The sequence below is a fragment of the Lontra canadensis genome, unplaced genomic scaffold (genome assembly GCF_010015895.1).
Source record: "Lontra canadensis isolate GAN:19392208 unplaced genomic scaffold, GSC_riverotter_1.0 scaffold74, whole genome shotgun sequence".
NCBI lineage: Eukaryota > Metazoa > Chordata > Mammalia > Carnivora > Mustelidae > Lontra > Lontra canadensis.
The window spans coordinates 3,200,067-3,223,930 of record NW_022631068.1 but is presented as its reverse complement, the minus strand read 5'-3'; the positions used below and the strand labels follow the sequence as shown (position 1 = coordinate 3,223,930).

The 23,864-nt window shown below is 50.6% G+C and overlaps 1 protein-coding gene across 4 annotated transcripts in view; it reads left to right on the top strand.

Moving 5' to 3' along the window:
* The window catches only part of PTPN5 (protein tyrosine phosphatase non-receptor type 5), a 53,300-nt gene that overhangs the window by 5,260 nt on the left and 24,176 nt on the right, over positions 1-23,864 (top strand). For 2 of the 4 annotated variants that reach the window (XM_032881189.1, XM_032881193.1), the window contains exons 1-3: positions 10,482-10,571; positions 13,264-13,527; positions 16,302-16,378. In XM_032881189.1, coding sequence (XP_032737080.1) covers positions 13,382-13,527; positions 16,302-16,378 — 223 coding nt within the window. In that variant the 5' untranslated portion in view covers positions 10,482-10,571; positions 13,264-13,381. Of the gene's footprint in view, positions 1-10,481; positions 10,572-13,263; positions 13,528-15,286; positions 15,361-16,301; positions 16,379-23,864 lie in introns of those variants that run through there. The other 2 variants (XM_032881192.1, XM_032881191.1) reach the window with 2 other exon arrangements.

The following is a 23,864-nucleotide window of genomic DNA, read 5'->3' as shown; positions in this document are numbered from 1 at the left end:
GGCCCAAGGGATGGAAAGGAGTGACTGTGGACAGGGGCAGGGTGATTTCACGGACATAAGTGATGTGGCCCTGGGTCCTGGCATAGAAAGAGAACAGGGGACCTCAGAGCGAGAGCCAAGGAGAGGATGGACAGGGAGATCTCAGATCAGGAGGTCAGAGGCAGAAGAGTGCTGAGGATATGCCAGAGTGGTACCCAGCTCTGTCTGATTTGAGATGGGGTCCCTCTAGCATTTCGTTGGTTCTGTAGGGGGTGCTTTTTTAAAATTGGGAAGTACCTGAAATTTGCTATGTTATTCATTTCTAAGTGTACATTTCTGGGGGCATTTAAGTACATTCACAGTATTTTCCTAATATTGCACTACCATCACCATCCCCCACCCAGAGAACTCCCTTCATTGTGCAAAAGTGAAATTCTGTATCCGTTAAACAAGAAGCCCTCGTTCCCACCCAGCCTCCGGTGGCCTGTATTCCACTTTCTTTCTCTATGAATTCACCTGTCCTGGGCCCCTCGCATAAGTGCAATCATACAGTTTTTGCCTTTTTTGTGTCTGACTTGCTTCCCTTAGCACAGCGTCCTCAGGATGCTTCCAGGTTGTAGCATGGGCCAGAATTTCCTTCCTTTTTAAGGCTGAGTGATATTCTGTGTCTGCACGATCACACTTGGTTTATCTGTTCATCCACTGAGGAGCTCTTGGTTTGCTTCCGGCTTCGGGCTATTGTGGACTCTGTTGCAGTGAATACTGATGTATCTGAGCCCCTGCTTGCGGGTTTTTTGGACCTAGAAATGGAATTGCTGGATCATAGGGTCACTGTGTGTTTAACTTTGTGAGAAACCATTGGGGTTTTCTTTTAAGAGGATTTTTGTGGGCCCAGCATGAGAAAGGCCACTGGAGGAAGTCTTGGGAGTTTGGAGTCTGGAAACAAGCCATTAGTTTAAAAAAAAAAAAAAAGATGCTCGGGGCACTTGGATGGCTCAGTTGTGTAAGTGGCCAACTCCTGGTTTCGGCTCAGGTTGTGATCTCACAGTCACGAGATCGAGCCCCTCATTGTGCTCTGTGCTCAGCACGGAGTCTGCTCCAGATTCTCTCTCCCTTTCCCTTGAACTCCTGTGCTTTCTCTCTCTCCCAAATAAATAAAATCTTTTAAAAAACAAAGAAGAAGAAGAAGTTTGTGGCTTTTTCATGGCTTTGGAGCTAATAGAGAGGAGAGAAGAGAGAACAGAGTGAAAGCGAATCCAGCCTCCATGTGTGAAGAATTATTGTGAGTTAGAGGCCTTGTGGGTGGAAAAGAAAGCTCTCCAGAGAGGTCTTAGAGGACACAGTTCATTCATGCATGCAAGTATTTACTGTGCCAGGAAATCCACACTGTCACAAGGCCCCTGCCCACAAGGAGCTTACGTCTCTTGGGGGTGCCAGTCGAGTAACCCAGCAACAGTGCTCCATCCTGACGTGTGCTCTGATAATAATAATAAACAAGCACTAACTTCTTCTGGGTGCTTATGACATGATCTCACCTGACCCTCATGACAGTTCCATACAGAAGGCTTTTATTGTCCTCAGCGTACAGGCTCAGAGAGCTTGAGGAACTTGCCAAGAACACACAGCGGGGAGTGGCAGAGCCAGAATGCAGACCTAGGCTATAACATCCTCTGGTGCTGGGCAGAGGGCTGCGGGAACGCAGGAGACACATGTGCACAGTGTGGAGATCCGAGAAGGCTTCCTGCAGGAGGAGGTGAGGCCGACATTTTAGTGTAAGTCAGCTGTGTTCTGCTTTCGCCCATGGTTTCAGAGAATGATTTTCTGTAGCAGCAGCAGGAGCAGCCTTCACACCTGATGCCAGGGACTCTGACCTCCGAGGGTGCCCTGCCTCCCTGAGACTCGTATCAGAGGAAGCTCATTCATCATCCCCCAGTGCTTATCAAAAGCAGGGAGGCTTGCAGGGACCATTTCCTTTTCCCTCTGGCTTCCTTGCGTGACCTCCTTCTAGCCCCTCCTGGGGTGCCACAGAGGGACATCCGGGGCTCCTCCTGGGCCCGAGCAGCTTCAGGACAGAGGGCCAGAATTGACCAAACACAAAGCCCAGGAGTGTCTGTGGAGGTCCTGTGTGCACCTTCTGTGCCATTTTGGTGCCCTGAGATGCCCGGACCTCGTGGGCTTCCATCATGGCCAAAACTCCATCTTCCCCAAACCCAGATGTAGTCCGTCTCCTCAGCTCCTTAAACCCCAGGTGAGGCCCATGGCCTGCAGCCCTGCTTCCTACCAGGGACCCTCTTGGCCTTTGAGTGGGAGAACTCTTCATTGTGAAAGGCTTCCCGACCCCATCCCGTAAATACTGCCAGCTGCACTTTTAGCCGTGACCTCCAGGAATGAAGGACCTGCCCTCCACAGTAACTGGTGTTCCCGGTCCTACCTTTGTGGATGTCCTGTCTGCTCTTGATCTTCATAGGAATGGCATCATCATGTGGGGTCATTTGGGGCATAAGGCAGTTTGGGGATCCATCCCCGTTGTGTCCCCAGCTCACTGGCACAGATTTCTACATCCAGCTAGACTGGCAAGGCCCGCCTTCATGTCACCAAGAAAAAGCAGCCTCAAGTTCAAGTGTGGATGCCTTAGCCGGCTGCCAAGCAGGCCTCCATGCCACGGGAGTCCCCTCTCCCGTGGCATGCACCCAACTGCACCCACATGTCATCTTTCTCCCACTCCTCTACTCCTGCATGTCTCCAAGTCTTTGCCCCAGCACTGTCCTCTACCTGGCATGCCCTCCCCGTTGCCTGCTGGACTCCTGCTTGTCCCAGAGATGCTCGTCATCTCTCCATGCAGCTTCCCAGCCCCTCTGCTCATGTCCTCCTGGGCACTCCCATAAGATGGGAGTTGATATTTAGCACATTCTTTGTTTTATTTTTTTTATTAGTTTCATAGGTAGAGTTCAGTGATTCATCAGTTGTGTATAACACCCAGTGCTCATTACATCATGTGCCCTTCTTAATGCCCATCACCCAGTTACCCCATCCCCCCAACATCCCCTCCAGCAACCCTTCTTTTGTTTCCTAGAGTTTATTGTCTCTCGTGTTTGCCTCCCTCTCAATTTTCACCTTATTTTACTTTCCCTTCCCTTCCCCTGTGTTCAGGGGAACACACCTGTGCATGTGTGTTAAATTCCACATATGGGTGAGATCATATGATAATTGTCTTTCATTGATTAACTTATTTTGCTTCGCATAATACCCTCTAGTTCCATCCACCTCGTTGCAAATGGCAAGGTCTCATTCTTTCTGACGGATGCGTAATATTCTATTGTGTATATGTACCACGTCTGCTTTATCCACTCATCTGTCAATGGACAGCTGGGCTCTTTCCATATTTTGGCCATTTCTGACTCTGTGCACTAAGCTGGATGCTGGTTGAGGGCAGGCACTGGGTTTCGGGCCCAACAGAGCCTGACAGAAAAGAATCATATAAGAATATAAGATAACAGGCCTTGTCTCAAGATTGTGTTGGAGGCAAACTGGATTTAAAGAGACCGTGCAGGGGTTCCTGGGTGGCTCAGTCAGTTAAGCATCTGCTTTTAGCTCAGGTCATGATCTCAGGGTCCTGGGATCAAGTCCTGCATCAGGCTCCTTGATCAGCGAGGAGCCCGCTTTTCCCTCTGCCTGCCATTCCCCCACTTGTATGTGCGTGCGCTCTCTCTCTCTCACACAAATAAATTTAAAAATCTTAAAAAAAAAAAAAACCAACCATGCAAAATAAATCTCACCCACCCTCTGAAGCCAATAAAAGAGACAGTGTAAAATATCTCTGACTATAGATGATAAATGGAGAATGAGACTCGTCCCCAGTGAAACAGAGACCCCCAGCCCTTCCCCAGAGGACCTAGCATCATGGGAAATGGCATCAATGAGTACAAAGTAGTACAGCTCAGGGAGCCAAGGAAGAGATCCAAGTCGATCAGGGAAGGCTGCCTGGAGGAGGTAAAGTTCCAAATGCTTTCAAAGAGGAGTCTAGTAAGGCAGGGAGTTACATAATCAGGGGGCACTTCACAGAGGGCCTTAACGCATGATCCAAAGCAGCCGGGATCTGTCCTCTTGTGACCTGTTCCTGAGTCTCACATGGCTGTTCTTCCCTTTCATTTCTGTTCACTCATTTCTTCCTTCTTTTTCTCCCACTTAGTCACTCCTTCCTGTCTTCTTTTCAAATCTGAGCGTACAGGAAAATGCTGGATGCACATTGTCTGGCTATCCATCCCCATTCCTCTGCACCGGGCTCTCCGTCATGGGCCTTATAGCAGGAGGCCCGTCCTTTACCCCTTCTCAGCCTGGGCAGCTCACAGAAGCCCAGATTATGAACAAGAAAGCCAGGAAGCAGCCCTGGGCGGGGTGCAGTCTTTTGCCAGATTCCAAGTCACAAGTCAAAAGGTGGGAGAATAATTCAGCCAGAGGGACAGTAAGCATGCCCTGGTCTCACCACTAAGGCTTCCTGGAGGACGCATGGTGCCGAGGCAGAGGTCCCAAGGGCAGAATGGCCCAAAGCCACAGCTCAGAGAGGAGGAGCAGGGAGTCCTCTGCAGGAAGGAGGAACAGGAGAGACAAAGGCTGCAAATCAAAAATGAGCATGGCTAGGGGCGCCTGGGTGGCTCAGTGGGTTAAAGCCTCTGCCTTCGGCTCAGGTCATGATCCCAGGGTCCTGGGATCGAGCCCCGCATCGGGCTCTCTGCTCAGAGGAGAGTCTGCTTCCTCCTATCTCTCTCTGCCTGCTTCTCTGCCTACTTGTGATCTCTGTCTGTCAAATAAATAAATAAAATCTTTAAAAAAAAAATGAGCATGGCTAGAAGGTGGGGCCGTGTTCGTGGTGCAGGAGGATTCAGGGAATCCAGTGATGTCCCATTTCCAGTTCTTTGACCCATCTTCCCAAGGGCTCTGGGTCTGATGGGGGAACCTGGCAACAGCCCAGGGCTCTCCAGAAGGGAGAAGAGCCAGATCTGCTGGGGAGGCCCTGTGTTGTTCTCATTAGCTCCGGGAACACCTGACAGAGCCCAGGAAAAAGGAAACAGACCTTTGGAGCTGACGGCTCTGCCTGGTCCAAAGAACAGGAGCACCTCCAGTGCAGGGCTGACTTCGAGGGAGCCAGGAAATGAAGCTTTGAGCCAGGTCAGCTGTCAGGAGGAAGCTGTCTGCCTCAGGTTGCCTGGTACCTTCTTTACTACAGTCACTTCCACAGCCCATACCACAACCCTGTCGCAGACAGCTCTCTTGCTCCTGCAGCCCAGAGGAAGAAACTGAGGTTCAGAGAGGTCCAGACACTGACCAGGGATTCCACGGGGAGAAGGTGGCAAAGCACAGTGTTTCAACCAGGTCTCTCTGTCTCTAAATCCATCCTTTTCCCAGAGTGCTACAGTTGCATTGAGGTATGTGACCTCAGAATGGTCAGCTGTTGTGTTTTGAGGGATTGTGCCCATAACTGAGCACCTCTGTTGACAACCTGCCCTGGGCCCCAGGTTTCCAGCTGTACAGTAGCATGAGGCATAGAGAAGACTGCCCATCCTTGGCGCAGGACCAGGTTGTGTCCTGTCTTTTCCATGGGTCACCTGAGCAGGACTAGAGTGACACTTAACCTATGCTCTTGCCAAGCTCTAACCCTTCCAAGTGCCTATTAGCTCCTAGACTAAGTGAGCTTATGATGTCTTTTTCACAAGTTGTTGCAAGGGTCTAATTAGATAAGGCATTGGAAAGCATGGGGCATATCGGAGGCACGCAGCTGACAGTACATCTGAATACAGGAGGTCAGACCCTTTTAAACTTTGATACCTGGCCCCATCTGTTGTTGTTGTTTTTTTTCTTTTTCCTTCCCATTCCATTTGATACTCTTGTCTCTCCTCTGACCCAACCAAGGTTTTCCAAAGGTAGTCTCTGCCTTGCCTCTCCCAGTCTCTGCCTCTGACTCAGTTTGTCTGAGTCTTTCACCGAATCCTAAAGTGCCAGGGTCTTCCCAGCCTGGGCTGGCACTGCTTGGGCCAGGCCTTAGCACCAAAGGGTTAAATCAGAGGCAGAGTGTGGGGACTCAGGCCAGGACTAGACTTCATGATGGAAAGGCAGGAGCTAGAAACTTCCCTGGCTGCAGGGGGAGCAACCGTGGCTCTGAGCCCCAACTCTCCACTCTGTAAGCACACACAAGCCCTGTGAGAAGAGGTTTCATAAGCATGAAGGGCAGAGCAGAGGCCAAATGGGACCATTGTGGATGATCCAGAGCAAAGCAGAGGCACAGTAGTTCAGGCCAAGGGGTGGCATCAGGGACACCGAGGGCTGAAACCAGAGGCCCGTAGACACCGGCCGCATGAAACTATTTGTGGTCAGTGTGTGTGTGTGACCAACATAGGCCAAGTCAGAATGCTCGTTGCATGTTGACTGGGGAGAGCTACAAGAGTGGACAAGGCCTTAGTCCTAGAAGTCCAAGACAGAGACTCTGCCAGGGCCTTCGGTGAAGGGCCAGGTACTGAGGCTGGGCCAGTGTCCGAGCCAGACAAGTAGCCCTGAGACGGAGTGTTGTTACAACTGTCCACCACCATTGTGCGAGCTCACTTGTACATAGTGCACTCTGTGCCCTGAACTTCTCCATCATCCCTCTAGGAGCTGGATGTTTACTCATCCCCACAATGGGATGTTGAAGATGAGGAAACAGGCTCAGAGAGTTGGAGTAAAATTCCTGCTCTCCTCCACGACTGGCAGCCTGACCCTCACATTTGTCAGTCAGTAAATGGTGGGACCATTTACACCATGGAAATCGGCAGGTGCCACTAATCAGGGTTTTTCCATTTATTTATTTATATTTCTGAGAACCAATTTACCAGCACATCATAAAACTCATTCTAGAGTCTCCATAGGCCTCATCTGTGTGGGGAAAGAAGAGCTGTATTCACTGAGAAACAGGCAACACCTGGCATATAAGATAATGTATGTGTGCAAGACAAACAGCTAATGTTTTTAGGGTTTGTTTTTTTTTTTTTAAGATTTTACTTATTTATTTGACAAGAGAGAGAGATCACAAGTAGGCAGAGAGGCAGGCAGACAGAGAGGGGGAAGCAGGCTCCCACTGAGCAAAGAGCCTGATGCGGGGCTCCATCCGTGGACCCTGAGATCATGACCTGAGCCAAAGGCAGAAGCTTAATCCACTGAGCCACCCAGGCACTCCAGGGTTGTTTTTTGTTTTTTTGTTTTTTAAGATTTTATTTGAGACAGCATATGCTCATGAGCAAGGTGGGCGGGGGGGATGACTTCCAGCAGAGCAGGGATCCCAGGGCCCTGGGATCATGACCTGAGCCAAAGGCAGATGCTTACCGACTGAGCCCCCCAAGCATCCCTCACTTAAGATCCTTAAGAATCCTTTGATGTCTAGATGATTTTTTCCATTTCACAGGTAAGGAAGCTGAGGCATAGAGAATCCAAGTATCTTATGCAAGACTGGGCAGCCACTGAGGGAATCCTTCGTTCATACTCAGGCTACCCAATCCCACAGCCTGTGCTTTTTTGGTTTTTAATGAGACATTTATTCATACTCAGTCTCTAACCTGCTTTTAATTGATCTTTCGAAGAAATACATCTTGAATCTATCTGCCAGGTGTCAGATCGAGTATAGGTATGGGAAACAGGAGGGTCCGTGCCAGAAGCTGCACACTTCGTGGTTTAAATAAAGCCTGGGCCTGGGGTTGAGGCAAACTGAGCTGGAAGCCTGGTTCTGCCACTTACCAACTGTGTGACCTTGAACAATGACTCAGTCCCTCCAAGTCCCAATCTCCGCATGTGTAGGAGGAGGAGGAGCACTGTGTTTAGTTGATGGGGTTACAGCGAGAGATGAAGGATGGAGAATGTGCCTAGCAGTTGGCATGGTCTCCAGCACACAGCGAGCACTCAATCCGGGGGGTGGCCGAGGGGGGCGGTGCGTGGGAATTCCAGTCCACAGGTTTGTGTACAGATGCTCCGTGGGAACTGGGGATACAGGCATCAGTAGATCATTTCTGAACAGAGAGGTGAGAAAGGAAGAGGGGACATTGGAACAAGAGCTTAAAAGAGTCTTCAAGAGTTTTCCATTCTGGGAAGGGGAAAGGGGGCTTTTCCAGTGGAGGGAAAATTACATTCCAAGGTGTTACAGGTAGGAGTGGACATTAACCGAATGGAGATAGCAGTAGACCCTCACAAGAGATGTGATCGTGCCTTCACGTTTGTGAGGGTCTGTTTTCTCCTTGTACACTGGACTCTGTACCTGGGTCTCAGGAGGTGTTGAGAGAGGGAACGGAATGAGTGTTTTCAGAGTGTTGGAACACGGGGTTGAACCATGACATATGAACGCTGAAATCCTGCTCTTGGATTGATCTTTCTGGGGGCTTACCATACAAATAGGACTATCCGCAACAGATACTAATCATCAGAAGTGAACATGGCCTCTGTCAGTGACTGGCTAGGGTGGGATCCGCTCCATGGACCAAAGCCTTGGCTCCCTGCTGCTGGGAGCGCCCTCTGCTGGTTCCCTACCCCTCCACCACCCCCCGCCTCATTAAATCCATTGACAGCCCTGAAGTTGAGGCTTGACCTTAAGGAAAGGCCCTTAAAATTCATTAAGTTCAAGTCCCTTGATTTTAGCTGGTGCTACTGAGACTCAGACTAGAGGAAAGGACCGGCCCGAAGTCACAGGGTGGCCTTGGACAAGAGTCCTGGGCTGCTGGCCAGAGAGTATGTTGCTCCGGGATTGGAACGCAGCTGCCATCATAGACACCCCCACCCAAACCATTCTCCCAAGGAGGACACTCTGGGCTGATTACTCACGTGGAAGAACCTGAGACCATCATCCAGGGCAGGATTTCCAGTCATTCCTGGCCTGGGGAGGGCACAAAAAGCAAATGGCCCTACAGCAAGGAGCTCCTTTGAGGTCCTGGGCAGGAAGACAGGCATGCCAGAGTACACCTCTGGCTCCTTCACTCATCTGCCCACTGCGTGAGCCTGGCAGAGTCTCTTCACCCCCAAGCCTTAGTTTCTTCATCTGTGAAATGGGATGCAGCCTATTAGACCTACAGTGAGGAATTTTTAAAAAGAACTATTACAGCACAGCCGCTGTAGTCTGCTGATTCATTCATGTTCACTCTCTTCCTACCTTCAGAGCACTGTTTTCAACCAAGGTGGAAAGCCAGAAGAGAAGAGAGCTTAGGAACATGGGCAGTGAGGGGCAGATCTGTCATTACTAGCTGTGTGGCCTGGGGCGGGTCACTTCACGTTTCTGAATCTCCATCTTTTCATCTAGAAACCACAGGAAATTAAACTATGTTCCTCCTAGGGCTGTTTGAAGAATGAAGGTCTGTTTCACCTTGGGAGAGAGGGGAGGGAGATGGAAAACAAGACATAAGAGTATCACAAATGAGCATCTCCATCAGCGTCCCTGTCCCGCATCGTGTTCCCTTTTTCACTCTCCCTTTGTCAGACTGAATTTCTTCCCATCTCTTGAATGTGCCCTGCTTTCTCTTAACTCCAGGCCCATTCACATGCCTTCCTTCAGCCTGGAAGGGCCCACCTGCCCCTGTCTTTCCGTAGCTGCTGACCCCAGCTCCTCTTTCACGGCACACCATAGATTCCTTCCCTGGAAGTTTCCCGACTTCTCTGCCTCATTAGGGACCTCACTGGTGCCCCCACAGTACCCTGAGCATCTCCATCAGACTGGCCTTTTGCTGTCCTGCATTCATTCCCCCACAAGGCCATGAACTAGAGTTCATACGGTGGCCTGCACATAGGAGCTGTTCAGTAAACACTAGTTGAGCAAACGAACGTTCCAATCCTGGATCTGATTCACATGGAAAATGGGAAACTTTGTGTGGCATGAGCCCCTCTGCAGGCTGGGCCTCTCCAGGATCTTTCCACCTTCTCTTCCCCTGGGTTTCTGCCACCCCCACGCCCTGGTTTCCCACCAACGGAGCAGGATGGAGAAGTCATCATTTATCTGGGCACATCCCAAGCAGGGAACACTCAGACCCTGTGTTTGGGAACCCGAACACTCCAAGTTTGCAGTCTGCTTTGACGTGAGGACAGATGGCCGGACAGTGGACAGCTGGGCAGGGAGGGTAGGCAGCTTGGCAAGATGGAAATAGCAGTGAACTAAGCATTGGGAGCTTGGGGCTCAGAGCCTGTCTGTTCCCCAGCTTTGCTGCGCACATCAGCCTGAGTTCTCTGGTAACCAGCAACAGAAACTGACTGAGTCATTCAGGCAGAAAGGTCTAACACGGAATAACACAGGATAGACCTCTGGCCTTGGGCCTTCCGTGTGGCAGCGGACAAGCAGGGCACCTGGGGAAAAAGAGAGTTAACTTCCCAAGGAAATTTGGATTTTCATTAACTATCTGAAAACCGCTGTCCATGCTGTGTGATGTGAGGCAAGGCACCTGACCTCTCTTTCCTGAGTCCCCCATCTGAGTGTTCTAAAGTTGGCCTCTCTCCATTCGCATCTCCAGTGTGCTTTTTGCTGAGAAGCTTCCGGCCCTGGCCCCCGATGGCGCCTTTCCCCATCTGGACACCTTGGGAATGAATTATGAGGAAGCCAGGTGAGTGGTGTGTGTGGGTGTCCCTGCCGCTCACCGCATTGAGGAGGGCAAGCCCTCTCCCTGTGCATGTGTGGGGACACATGACTCATTTGCATGAAGTAGTCAGCTTCATCCTTTGTCTTCCATGAAACCAGCATGTCCTTGGCCCCTGCCTGCTGAACACGCAGGTGAAAATCGAGACCACATTATGGGCCTCTTTCTGGTCGTGGCCTGGCCATCTTATCCAGGCTAGGAGGTTCCCAGCTAGAGTCTGTCCTCCCATAGCCACCCAGAGCCACGACCTCTAAGACCCTGTGACTTGACCTCTAACGTGTACAACAGCAGGCTTACGTCCTGAACAGCTGGGATGAGGTGGCTGTGGGGGCGGGGATGCTCTCAAGGGACTGGAAACCTGATGGGGGAGGCAGTTGTCTAAACAGCTTAACTACAGCAACAGAACAAAGCAAGAGGCAAATAGAAGTAGTGAGCTAGGAGTGTGGGGAGCCCGGGGATGGGAGAGCTTGGTTCTCCCCAGGAAATCACGGAGGGCTCCATGGAAGAGGAAATGTTGAGGATGAGTAAGATTTGGCAGGAGGGAGAAAGGAAATTTCAGGTTGAGGTAGCAGCATGAACAAGACCTAGAAATAGAGGAGCATACATGTTTGATTAAGGGAATAGTGATGTTTGGTAGGATCAGAGCTCTGGGAGGGCAGAAGGAGCTCCATGGTGACAGTGGGGAGATGTCTCAGGGGCTCAGAGCCCCAGGAGTGTGAAGCCCAAGGTAGAGGACATGTCAGCCTGGGGTTGGGTCAGGAGGTTGCTGGGGGCTCAGGCTCATACCCAGAAATAAGGCTTCAGCATCCTAGCCCCTCCTAGCCCCTCACCTGCCCAGGAAGAGGGCACAGGCTCCTTGGCCTCCCTCCCAAAACCTTTAACCAATTCTCTATACTAGTCCTGGGCAAAACTGTCATGACCTCCTCACAGCACCCACCTGTCTCCCTCCCCCACCCTCCAGGGAGAGGTGAGGTGCTCCCAGCCTATCCCAGATGGGGCTCTGCTAGAATGCTGAGTCACCCAGCCTGCAGCCTGTACCTGTCCTCTGACACCCTCCCCGACCCAACACTAGCCATGAGTTCTGGAAAGATGAGGCAGACTCGTCCAGGCCCAGTGTCCAGCAACCAGCAATGGTGGAAAAGCTGCAGGGTCCACCTTACCTTCACACACACACACACACACACACACATGCATGTCTGTGAACAAGTGATAGAGATACCATTCAGGCTGCGAGGGGTCTGACCACCGTATTTGATAGATGAGGCTTCAGGGGCCCCGTGTGAGAAAAGATTACCCAGTCATGAGAATGCTGGGGGCAGAGTTTAAAGGAGAGGTTGGTTGGTTGCAGCTCTGTTCATAATAGCCAGAAGGTGGAAGCAACCTAGACATCCATGGCTTGATGAATGGATAAAAGGTAGTCTATCCACCCAGAAATATACTAGTCCTGGCCAAATGCTGTCGAGCCATAAAAAGGAATGGAGCACTGATGTGTGCTCCAACCCGGATGCACCTAGAAAACATGCTGAAGTGAAAGAAGCCAGACACAAAGACCACATGGCGTATGATTCCGTTTCTATGAAATATCCAGAACTGGCTAATCCATGTGGACAGGAAGCAGATGAATGACTGCCAGAGGCTAGGGGAGGGGACAGTGAGCAGGGGCTCCCTCATGGGTCCGAGGCTTCCTTTTGGGTCGATAAAAGTGCTCTGGAGCCCGAGAGTGGGAGCAGTGGTGCCACGTTGTGAATGTATTAAATACCGTAAGATTTTGCACTCTCATGATGGTTAAAATAGTGGATTTTTCTCTTTGGTGAATTTTACCACAATTTAGGAAAAGGAGTAGTTTGGGACCAGATCCCATGCCACTGGCCAGGTCTAGTGTCCATTCCTCAAACACATGCTACTGGCCTCCCCTTCCTATAATAGACCTCTCCCACCCAGGCTACGGGTGAGGGGCCTGTGCCACCCCAGTTCAAGGCAAGCCCCATGGTCAAGTGGAAGAAAGCTACCCCACTGGGGAAGGCAGGATTCCTGGCAGTGAGGCCTGGCCCCCGTTGCTTCCCACCCACTGACCAGCCTGCTCCCCCACTTGGCACCAAATGTTCCATACATCTCAGATCTCTCCGTTGCTCTCGCTGTCTGCCCTGTGAAGGAGGGTCTTTCCCTTGTGACCCCTTATCCATCTAGAAACATCCTTTAAGAACCAGCTTTTATCTTCCCCTTGCAGAAGACCCCCCCGCATACCCTGCCCACTCACCACAATCTGAGCTGAGCACCCCAAGGTATTGCATGAAGACGTTGATTAAAGCAGGTGCAGGAGCAGCCTTGTGTGTGTGCGCGCGTATGTGTGTGCGTGTGGGCACGCAAATGTGTGTGTGTGCACGCGCCTTCCTTAGACGATTGGGAGCCGTGCAGGGAGGGGCCTGGCTGGTTCATCACTGTATTCCTAGGACAGCTCCGGTGCCATGCTCACAAACCCTTGTTGAATGAGGCAGTGGCTTTGGGAAGGTTCTGTCCCTGCCCAGATAGTCTCCGTCAGTGAGGGAGGGACAGGCTGGGTGATCTCCAAGTCTTCTCATCTCTGGGGTTCTCTGGTTCTAAGAGCAGCAGTAGGGGGCCAGCCCAGCAAGTTGCTGCATTTTCTGCTCCCGTTGCCCAGCTCCTAGAAATCGAGGAGAAGGAGGGAGCCTGCAGGAGTCGTCTGCAAACAGCTATTTCTGCTCTTGGCGGGGAGGAGAGAGTGGTGTCCAGAGACTGGGCTTCTCCATCCAGCCTGAATGGACCATCTCTTCTCTTCGGAGATCTCATCAAAGACCTTCCCTGAACAGCCCAGCCATGCAGATTCGGGCTCGGGTTGCCTGGAGTCCTTCAACTACAAGGCCAAGCGGCGGGCTCTTGCTCCATTTTCCTCTACAGATGAGAGGTGCTACTCTTTCTGCTTTTCTGATTATGAAATTAGTCATTTTCTAGGAAGCTTATTTATAGAGTCCGCCGCACACATGCAGTGCTGAGCTATTCTGAACACGGCTTGGGGCCTGGGAGGCTTAAGGTGTGAAAGCAGCTGTGAGTCACACATGGGTCCCCTTCCAGAGGTATCTGGATACCTTGGTCACCTTTCTGCACCCAGCCAGGAGCCAGCCTTCATGGGTTGCCCTCCAGCCGGCCTGCTCTTTATGATAGAGAGAAAAAGCCCAGAGTCGCAATCCCCATGGCCACCAGCTCAATATGGTGCCTGGAGCAGGGCAGACCTCCATTCTGTGCCTCTCCACCTTTCCTCCTCTCCTAAAAGAGGGGCCTTCCAGATGTGTGATTCTGTGCCTGCCCCAGACAACAGCTGTGGAGGAGGGCTCCAGGGGGCTTCACAAAGACCTGCCCGCAGGACAGCTCAGAGAGCGGCCATGTTTGAGGTTCCTGATGTTTCTTTCAAGAAGGTCAGGACAACATTAACGGATTGAATGAGTATTTGTTTGTTTATTCATTTATTTAACACCTACTTTGAGCCAGGCACTGTGTAAGGATTTGAAGGTACAGTGGTGAATAAAACAGAAATGGAGCTTGTAGTCTAATGTTAATCAAACAATAGCATACATGAAAATGAAACTTCAAACTGTATCCAGTGCTCTGAGTAAAAAGTACTAGGAAGTAGAGCTGGAGGGGCTCTCTAGGCAGAGAGAAGAGCATGTGCAGGGGCACTGTGGAGAAAAGAGCCTGTCCATTGCAGCTAGGGTGCTGAGCACAGAGGGAAAGGGGGTATGAAATAAGATTGGAGGGATATACCAGGGTCAAATCATGCAAGACCTAGTAAAGCATGTTAAAGCATTTCTGTCTTTGTTCTAAGTGCAGTAGGATGCCACTTAAAGTATTTTTTACTTAAAGTATTTTTTTAAAGAAAGTTATTTGATAAACGGTGAGTTTTTAAAACCATCATCTCTAGCTCAGGCCTGTCCCATCCAGTTGTGCAAGTTGTAAACTGCACAACCTATGAAGCCATATGTGTTAGAACCAGATGGAGAATGTTTTAGGGGCCAGCCTGAGTGAATGCCAGAGAGCAGTTAAAAGACTGCCAGAATAATCTAGGCAGGAGAGGCTGGTGTGGACCAAGATATAGGTGGTGGAAAGGGAGAAAAGTAGAAGGATTCAGGAGACATTTAAAGGGCCTTGAAGATAGCAGCCTTCTCTCTGCAAGAGCTGGACTCCAGGGTTTGGGATCCTCAGAGCCCCTGCCAGTTGGTGTGAGGAAAAGATAAAATAATGCAATGCCATTTGAGAGCAGAAGATGTCAGGATATAAAGAGTCACCCTTAACCCTGCTTGTCTATCCTTAATTGTTTCAGGTCTGCAGCTGGGCCTAACAGGGCCTCAGGACCAGTCTGAGAGGCAGGATGGCAGAAATAGTGGGTTGACATACCCAATAGGTAGTTGACCTCTTAGACTTCGTGGAAGTATTACGCTGGCAGTGCTGTATTCAAGTTTCTTTGGGTTACTAATTTCAGAGATCAGATCCCACTGGCATAACCTAAAATGTTGGAATTTATTGGCAGGATCCTGGGGCATCTCATGGTTTTGATAGACAGACTCAAGACTCAGGATGGGCAGGAATGAAGCAGTCCCAAGGACCATAGCAGCAGATATTTTTGGACCTTCTCTCCAGGACACTGTGGCTACCATGATTTAGAGCCAGCATCCACAGACTGCAGGCCCTCCAGAATGCATTTGAAAAGTATAGGGGAGAGGATCTGCTTGCCGTGGCCTGGATGGTGTGTCTAGCCCTTGATCGGTCAGCTTGTGCCAGGATTTAGAACATGAAGGGCAGGCAGGGCCACTGGAACCCACATTTGCACATCAGGCCATTTCCAAAGTAGAGGAACCCCTGTGAGCTACCCAGTTTCTCCCAGGGTGTGTCTATTCTGCTGATACTTCCTGGGGTCTGGCTGATCTCCAGCAACCTTTTTCCAGCTTTGGGGTAAAGGAGAAAAGCTAGACCCTGTTACAGTCCTGGAAGGTGCCCTGATTGGCCAGAAAGGGGGTTTTCTGATGTCAGAAAGAAATAGAACATTTAGAATACACACACACAAATATATATATATATATACCCACATTTTCTAACTATTTCTGGAAAAGAGTTTTGCAGGCCACTTTCTACTGCCCGAAGCACAAGGTACTTGCAGGCCTTAAGGAGCTGGGCACAGACTGTGTGTGACCCAGACCTCTCTTCTTGCTCACCTATGATTCAAACCCTCCGGAAGTAGGAGGCAGAATAACACAACAGCGAGCGCATACGTCTGGAGTCCTAGACTGTAATTTCATACCCAGCTCTGCCCTAATGAGCTGTGTGACCTTAGGCAAGTTACTTAACTCCTCTGAGCCTACTGATTGATCCGTGATCCGTGGGATCACTGTGAAGACTTAATGTGATAAAGTGTGTAAGTGCTTTGCACATAGTAAGCCTCCCTCCATGGCAGAGGGGATGATGGTGATGACAGGGTGGTTATTGCATGGGGAAAACCCTTGCAGGATCCTGCTCCTGCCTCTGCAACTTGACCTTCCCGTAGGTTGGTCCTTCTCCTCGCCCCCTCCCCCCACCATGGGGTAGGGTTATTCCAAGGGACACAGTGTGAACAAGAAGACTTTTTATCCTTCTTCAGCGTTCTTCCTGGATCCCTGCTGCCCAGTGTCATCTGGCATTTTTCATCTGCAGGAGCGAGAGAGAGAAGCCCCCAGCCGATGACTCCGAGGGAGGGGCCCTGGACATGTGCTGCAGCGAGAGGCTGCCGGGTGAGTCTGCCAGGCACCCAGGGTCCCCAGAGTTCCCCGTGCACAGAGAGAGCCCCAGATGGTGCCAGCCGAAGTCGAGCCCGCTTAGCTGTGAACTTGCTGTGGAGGGGTGACTGGCTGCTCACAAGGTCTCCATTTAAATGAGGATTTGTTTTTCTAATCTGTGATGTCTTTCATCATCTTTCATGACCTGTTGTCATTTGAAGCTGCTCTGGGCTCCCAGGGAGGGAAGAGCAGGCAGCTGGGGGCATGCTGGGAGGGTAGAGAGAGGGTTGAGGAGCTGGGGAGTCCGGTGATGCTGGGGCCCTGGCCGTGACCAGCAGTGTGTTGGGCAGACTTCAAGAGGTAAGGCAGAAAAAAAAAAGAAAAAAAGGAGGTAAGGCAAGGGAACATGGACAACCCGAATGTGGCATGAACCAAGGGTGGGTGGGCAATGAGGAGAAAGCTCCTGGCCTGTTGAAAACCTGGGCTGTGAGGGTCTGATGGGACCGCTTGAGGCTGATTGGTCGCACTCATGGGGAGCCTGGCTGGCCGTCAGTCACCACAGAGATGTTCCCGCTCTGCCCCTGCCTCTGGGGTGGCAGTGTGTCCCAGCTGTAGACCAGGTACCCTGCTCATGGAGGAATAAAGGAAAGGAGGCTAGGAGACGTTTTTAGTATTCATTCTCTTTTCATAAAACTTTTTTTCTTATAACAAATATTCACTGCAGAACGATAGATATAAGACAAATGAAAAAAATTGCCGTGATCCCATGACACAATATTCCTTTCCCTCTTCCCTTCCAATCCTTTTGGTTCCGAAACAGCCTTCTGAATGCTGACTTTAAAGTCCCAAGGTTAGCTTGTCAGAAACCTCATGACTGGCAAGGAAGCTTGTAGTAGCGTTTTCAGTGACACTCTTTAAGACAGACATTGAAAACAAGTAGGTGTCACTCTAAAGCGATGACTCTTTAAAATAAGTGGTTGTGTTGCTCCCACCGCGAGCCAGGGCTCCAGCTGCTGTAGATGCTTCCTCCGGCCTCCGGGTAGGGATGGAGTCCTTCGGTGCAGTTCACGCCATATCCAGTAGGGGGTACCATTGCTCAAAAACGCTTTGGAAGGCCTGTCTAGCTGGTCTAGGATGGGTGTCATCTTTCAGGTGCCTGGTGGGGACAGGGAAACAGCTAGCTTCAAGAACAGAATTCTCCGAAGGGATGTGAGAGCTGTCTGTGAATACATGAAAGGCTGTCCTATGGAGAGGGCAGCAGATTTGTTCTGTGTCTCTTAAGAATCTGGCATAAACCTGATACATAGAAATTAAAAAAAGGACTATTGGCGCGAGGGATCCAGAACTTTCTTTCTTTCTTTTTTAAGATTTTGTTTGTTTATTTATTTATATCTTTTTTTCCCTTTGGTTGGCTTGGACGCAACCACTTATTTTGACATAGAGAGAGGGAGCATGAACGGGGTGCGGGGAGCAGACTCCCACTTAGCAGGGAGCCCGACAAACACAAGGGCTCCACCCCAAGACCTTGGGATCATGCCCTGAGCCAAAGGCAGATGCTTAACTGACTGAGCCACCCAGGAGTCTCCGAAACCTTCTTTCTGAATCTGAAAGTGGTCCAGTCATGGAACTGGATAATTCAAGAGGAAGAAAATGAGTGTTCCATCACTGGAGGCATTCAAATATTATCTGGATAGACAGTAGAGAGGAAATTTCCACAATGGGTGGGAGGTCGAGATGACATCAAAAGTCCCTTTCAACTATTAAATGTTCCGTGATTCAGATATGAGTCATAGAATTCAGAGATGATTCTATGACCGGGGATGGCCTAGTGGCTAGAAAAAACCCACGGGAAATAGGACATGATGTATAGGAGTGTGGGGAGTAGCACAGTGTGAAGGAAAGAGCACTGGCTTTGGCATCGGAGTCTGGCTTATAGGCTCTGTGTTTATGGACAGGTCGCTTACCCCTGCTGGGCCTCTAATCCTTATCTGTAAATGGAAACAACAGCAATATGAGTATTTATCCTTACAAGGATTGGATATAATTACACAGACATTCATTCCACAAACACTTTTTGAGTCCCCACTACATGTTGGGTATTATACTAGGTGCTAGGAATCTAGTGGTAAATAAAACAGATGTCCTCCCTGCCCTGCTTTGAGCTGCTTCTGAAAAAATGGCCTGGAACCACAAAGAGAGAGACTACAGTAATAATACATGAAATTTCAACCCTCCCTGAAAACCAGCAACCAGCTTAGAATGGAAGAGGAATATTGGTTATCTCCAGTGGGGGGCGAACACGTTCCCTTCGTTGTGCTTGGCACTGTTCTAAATACTCACATGTACATCTCACAGTCCCCATCTTTTGCGATCATTTCCGGTCCCCATCTTCTAAATGAGAGGACCGAGGCCCAGGGAAGTGAGGGAGTCCGTCCAAGGTCACTTCACTGGTGTTTGGTAGAGTGAGGACTCAGTCCGTGCCGTCTCTTTCCAGAGCCCATGCTCCTGGTCACTTCCCCATTCTGCCTCCATTGTCGCCATGGAGCTACCATCAGTTTCTGGCACTGTGTGAACAGAGGCAAGAAGCGCTAAGGTGTGTCTGCCCTGGGGAGGAGTCTGGAGGAGATGGGCAATGTCACCCTGCCTGTCTCCATCTGTGTCCTTCTTCCGGAAAGCCCTGCCTGCCAGAGGTTAGGCAAGTTAGACGCCCCACGGGACTCCCATGCACGATGCCATTGCAATGTGATCTTGTAATCATGTTTTGTCTGTTTCCTCCGCGGGACTTCGAGTTCTTTGCAAGCAAGTGCCTATCTTGTCCTGCATGTCCAGGGGAGTCTTTCACTCATTTCTTCACTCCCTGGATGACTGTTCATGGAGGGAATCCCCGCGCAGGACACATGTGCAAGCACTGAAGATTTAGCAGTGAACCGAACTGAGAAAATGTCCATCCTCACAGGGCAGTGTGGTGCACTGATAAAGAGCAGGGACTCTGGACCTGGGCTTGGTTCCACCATTTACCCCTGGGAGTGATCATGGGCAATCGACTTAACCTTTCTGTGCCTCCCAGTTACAAGAGACAAGCATGAATACTATTTACAACCACGTAGAGTTGTTGGAGGAGCACATGGATAAATGGAAAGCTCAGAACGGTCCCTGGAGTTTGATCCATAGGCATTTGCTTTGTAGAGAAAGCTAGATAATTAATAAATAAGTAAAATGTTTAGGATGGTAGTTGGGGTACGTGCTGTGGAGGAAATTAAAGCCGAGAAGGAGGGATGAGAAAGGACTGGGGGGTGATTTTCTATTGTAAATAGGGCGGTTCTAGAAGCTGATAAGGACACTTCCATAAATTCTCAACAGCCAGAACCACCGATCTGAGCAGCAACTTAGACATAAAAGGGAGTATAAAGGCTGAGAGAATTGGGGAGCAGGACCTTTAGAATGAGCCCAAGGGCACTGCAAGCTGTTGCATAAGGATGGTGTAAAAATACAGCCATCAAGTCATGTCTTCCCCTCCCAGCTGTCTTCCCGCCAGGCGAGACGAGGTGGAGTGAGGGCTAGCCTTGTCTGAGTGACTCACGCATTCCCACACGCACTGCCGGGCAGGGGCGGCGTGGCCAACATGCCTGGCCACGGTCACCTGGGCCTGAACCAGCACGTCTAGTCGTGTAGACCTCCCAGCCTGAGATATCTGGGTGAAAACCACCTCCAGCAGCCAACAGCCCCGGGGGTGTCCTCCAGCTCCAGGGGACAGGTGCGCTCACTCATATCCCAGGGCGCCGCCCGCCTGAGCTCACACGCTCATCTCCATTCTCACTTGTCCCAGCCCCGTGCGCACATATGCACATGCACAGACCCACACACCCAGCTACCCAGGCACATGCCCTGTCTCTCTCTGCCTCATGCAGCCCCACGGGTGCACACCCACTTGAAGCCCATGCACCTGCAAGCCTTCCGCTTGTGTGCTCTGCATCTCTTTGCTCTGTGGTGCCATCTTCCAGGCCCATCCGCCTTCTCCATCATTCGGGCTTTAGGTCTCTTTCTTTTCCGTGGCCAGACCCCTTCTCACGGACACATACACACCAGCGAGAACACTCCTTCCGTCCCATTCTCTATCCTTTCCCCAGGCCATCAGAAGCATGCAGTCTCCATGCACCCCACTCTGTGCACACGCACACATACATTTTCCTTCTTCCTCGTGCACTCACCCTCGTGCACGGGGTCACTCTCCTTTTCTTCTCTTTCACTCCTCAAGTGCTTGCTCATTTCCTTGCTCGCAGTCACCCAAACATATTTATACATTCAAACTCACACTCCCCCCTGCCTCTGGGTGTAGGTGTTCATATTTGCAAGAAACCAGGCAACCCTGCTGATGCTGTGGCCTCCGCTCCCTCCCCAGCCAGCACCACTCCAGGCCCAGCCTGGAAGCAGCAGCTTTCTTTGGGGTACGGGTCAGAGGAAGGAGGTAGACAAGGCCCCAGGAGGTGCTGGGAATGGATGGCATGACGTCATCAGTGTCACTCCCACGGTCTCCAGGGGGCAGGCTCACAGGCTGGCCCACACCTAACATGGGCAGGGACCAAGGCCAGGCTGCGAACGATGATGACATGTCGTCATCATTGCATCGTCATGGCCCTGGTGACGTGCTACCCTCTGCTGAGTCCTGCACTGTGAAGGCCCTTGTGTGCACGCCTGCAGGCACGTCAGTCTGTGGGTCCACATGTGCTCCTCATCCCACCCCAGTTTCTGCCCCTTGGCACACCTCAAATCTCAAGGTACCCCAGCAGAAGGCCGCGTCCACCCTCAGAAGGGTGTACCTGTACCCATGCAGGCTCTGGGACATTTGGGAAGGGAGCTCTAGAATCCCAGTCATCAGAGCGTGTCCTGAAAAGTAGAGCATGGGCATAACTCCTGGTCCTGTGGACTCCTTGCCCCGGAGGGAGTGGCGTGGCTAGAGGAGAAGGAGCTTGGTGCTGGGGTAAGGACAGCTCGAGTCTCAGGGACAGGTGCTCCTGCAGCATCCTCCAGCCAACAGCCGTCTGCAGCCGCAAGGGTCACCACCACCCTGAGATGTAAGTGCCTCGTGATTGGCCAGCTCTGTGCAAGGTTGTAAGCAACTACTGAAGGCCTGAGGAGGCCATTGCCCATTTGATAGGAGCAACTGGCCTCCTGGTGACTCCCCTACTCACTCCCACCTAAGTCCCAGCACCTTCAAAGCTCCCCTCTGCCCAGCCCTAGGTTCTAAATCATCATGGTTATCAAGCTGACCCTCTTTTGAGGGGGACAAGGTCTAGGTCTCAGCAAGACACCATTGACCATCCTGGGTGGCCTTTTATGAAGTAAAGGGGATGCCACTTTTTAAAGATTTTATTTATTTATTTATTTGTCAGAAAGAGAGAGAGCGTGTGCACAAGCAGGAGGAGTGCAGGCAGAGGAAGCAGCAGACAGAGGGAGAGGCAGGCTCCCCCTTGAGCAGGAAGCCCGACACGGGACTCGATCCCAGGACCCTGGGATCATGACCTGAGCCAAAAGCAGATTCTTAACCAACTGAGCCACCCAGGTGTCGCAAGGGGATGCATTACTGAGGAAGTCTTTGTTACCCTAATCCCACAGGGACTAACCCTGGCCATGACAGAGGGTCACATCACAGCTTCCCTAGCTGTCCCTTCATGACACAGTCAAGATCTTGGGCCAGAAGCCAGCAAGGGCCAATTGAAAAGTGCTTTTATCAATTTGACAAACTTTTATTGAGCATCCACTCTGTGCCCACAGCTGGGCCAGGCTATGGTGACACAGGGAAGAGCAGGACAGACCCTGGAGCCTGCTCTCAGGGAGGCCAGAGCACCAGCGAAGGGTGCCCCCCTAATCAGCCTTATCTTGAGGGCAGTCAGGGAAGACTTCCTGGAAGAAATGGCCTTTCACCTGTGACCTGAAGGATGAGTAGGGCTCTGGTTCATCTTTAGGAACCAGCTACCAAAGCATTTTAAGGAGTAGGTTAACCTCCTAATGGACTTTGTCCCCCATCTACTAACCCTCATTCTCACAAAGACTCTGGTCTGGGTCTGGTACCTAGCTCTGGTTCAGACTGGTCTCGGAGCAAGTGCAGGAGACAGGATAGACACGGCCTGGATATAGTTGTATTGTTGAGGGGTCCCTTGTCCCTGTTGACACTGAGCAGCTTAGGTTCTGTTGACTTCTCTTTCTTTGTATCATTGGAGTTCTGTTTTCATTCAAAACTTCCAGTGCATTTAGGAAAGTTTATTGCAGCTAGCGGTGTAGTGAAGTGTCTTTGTCTTGAGTCTTCAGAGTGGAAATTAAAGAAAAACAAAACACCATTTGGATGTGCTAAGAATCCTAATTGGAGAGCATTCTGTAATGATACCTTTGTATTGAGAAGTACCAACCCAGGTACCCACCCATCAGTGATGGTAGAGGTTAACTCTTCTCAGATGCTAGGGTAGATATGGAGGGATGAACCCATCTAGCTGAGTCTTGGGATGCTCTGAGGAGGCAGACCGATCTGGGTTTAAATCCCATCTCTGCCACAGATCAGCAGCATGACCTCGGGTAACTTATCTGAGTGCTCTGAGTTCCACCTTCTTCACTCTAAAATGAGGTGGTACCATGATAAGATCTTTACAGAGATTTTGTGAGGATTAAATGAGTTGATGCAAGCTAAGTGCTTCTTCCACAATGCTCCATACATGCTAGCTAGCAGTGATGGTGAGGATCACTCCAGGATATGGAGTGTGAACAGAAAAGCCTTCAAATATTCCCAAGGGCCCAGGCATCAAGTCGCAGCACAGTCCTTCAGCAGTGGGGTGGAGGGGATAGTTTTGTGGATGTTTCCTGATGCCCTGCCACAGACCTGGCACCTCATAGAACCAGCACAGACACAGGCAAGAGTGTTGTCTACGTGCTGAGTCAGGCGGCGGAACGGGAAGAGGGTCACTCATTTTCCTTCATCAGGGTAGAAATGGTTCTGGTATTCACCAGGGTGGAAATGGTCCTGATATTCACCAGGATGGAAGTGGTTCTGATACTCACCAGGATGGAAGTGGTTCTGATACTCACCAGGATGGAAATGGTTCTGATATTCTAGGGAGTTACCTGGAGTGTGATGTGACCAAAGAGTCTTCACAACGGGAAGAAAGGCTGTCTACCTCAACACAGGTTGATGCTAAAGGTCTTTCAGACAAATGGACATCTGGTATATCCCTAAGATATGCAGTGGCAGACGCTGTCCCCTTTCACATTGCCTGGCCCAGGGACCCTCCAAAAAAATCTCATCTTGGGGTGCCTTGGTGGCTCAGTCATTTAAGTGTCCAGTTCTTGTTTTCGGCTGGGGTCATGATCTCAGGATTACAGACTCAAGCCCCACATTGAGCTGCTGGACACAGTGTCTGCTTGTGATTCTCTGTCCTCGGCCTCTGTCCCTCCCCACCCCCGCTCTTGCTCCCTCTCAAAATAAATAAATGAATAAGTTTTTAAAAAAAAGAAT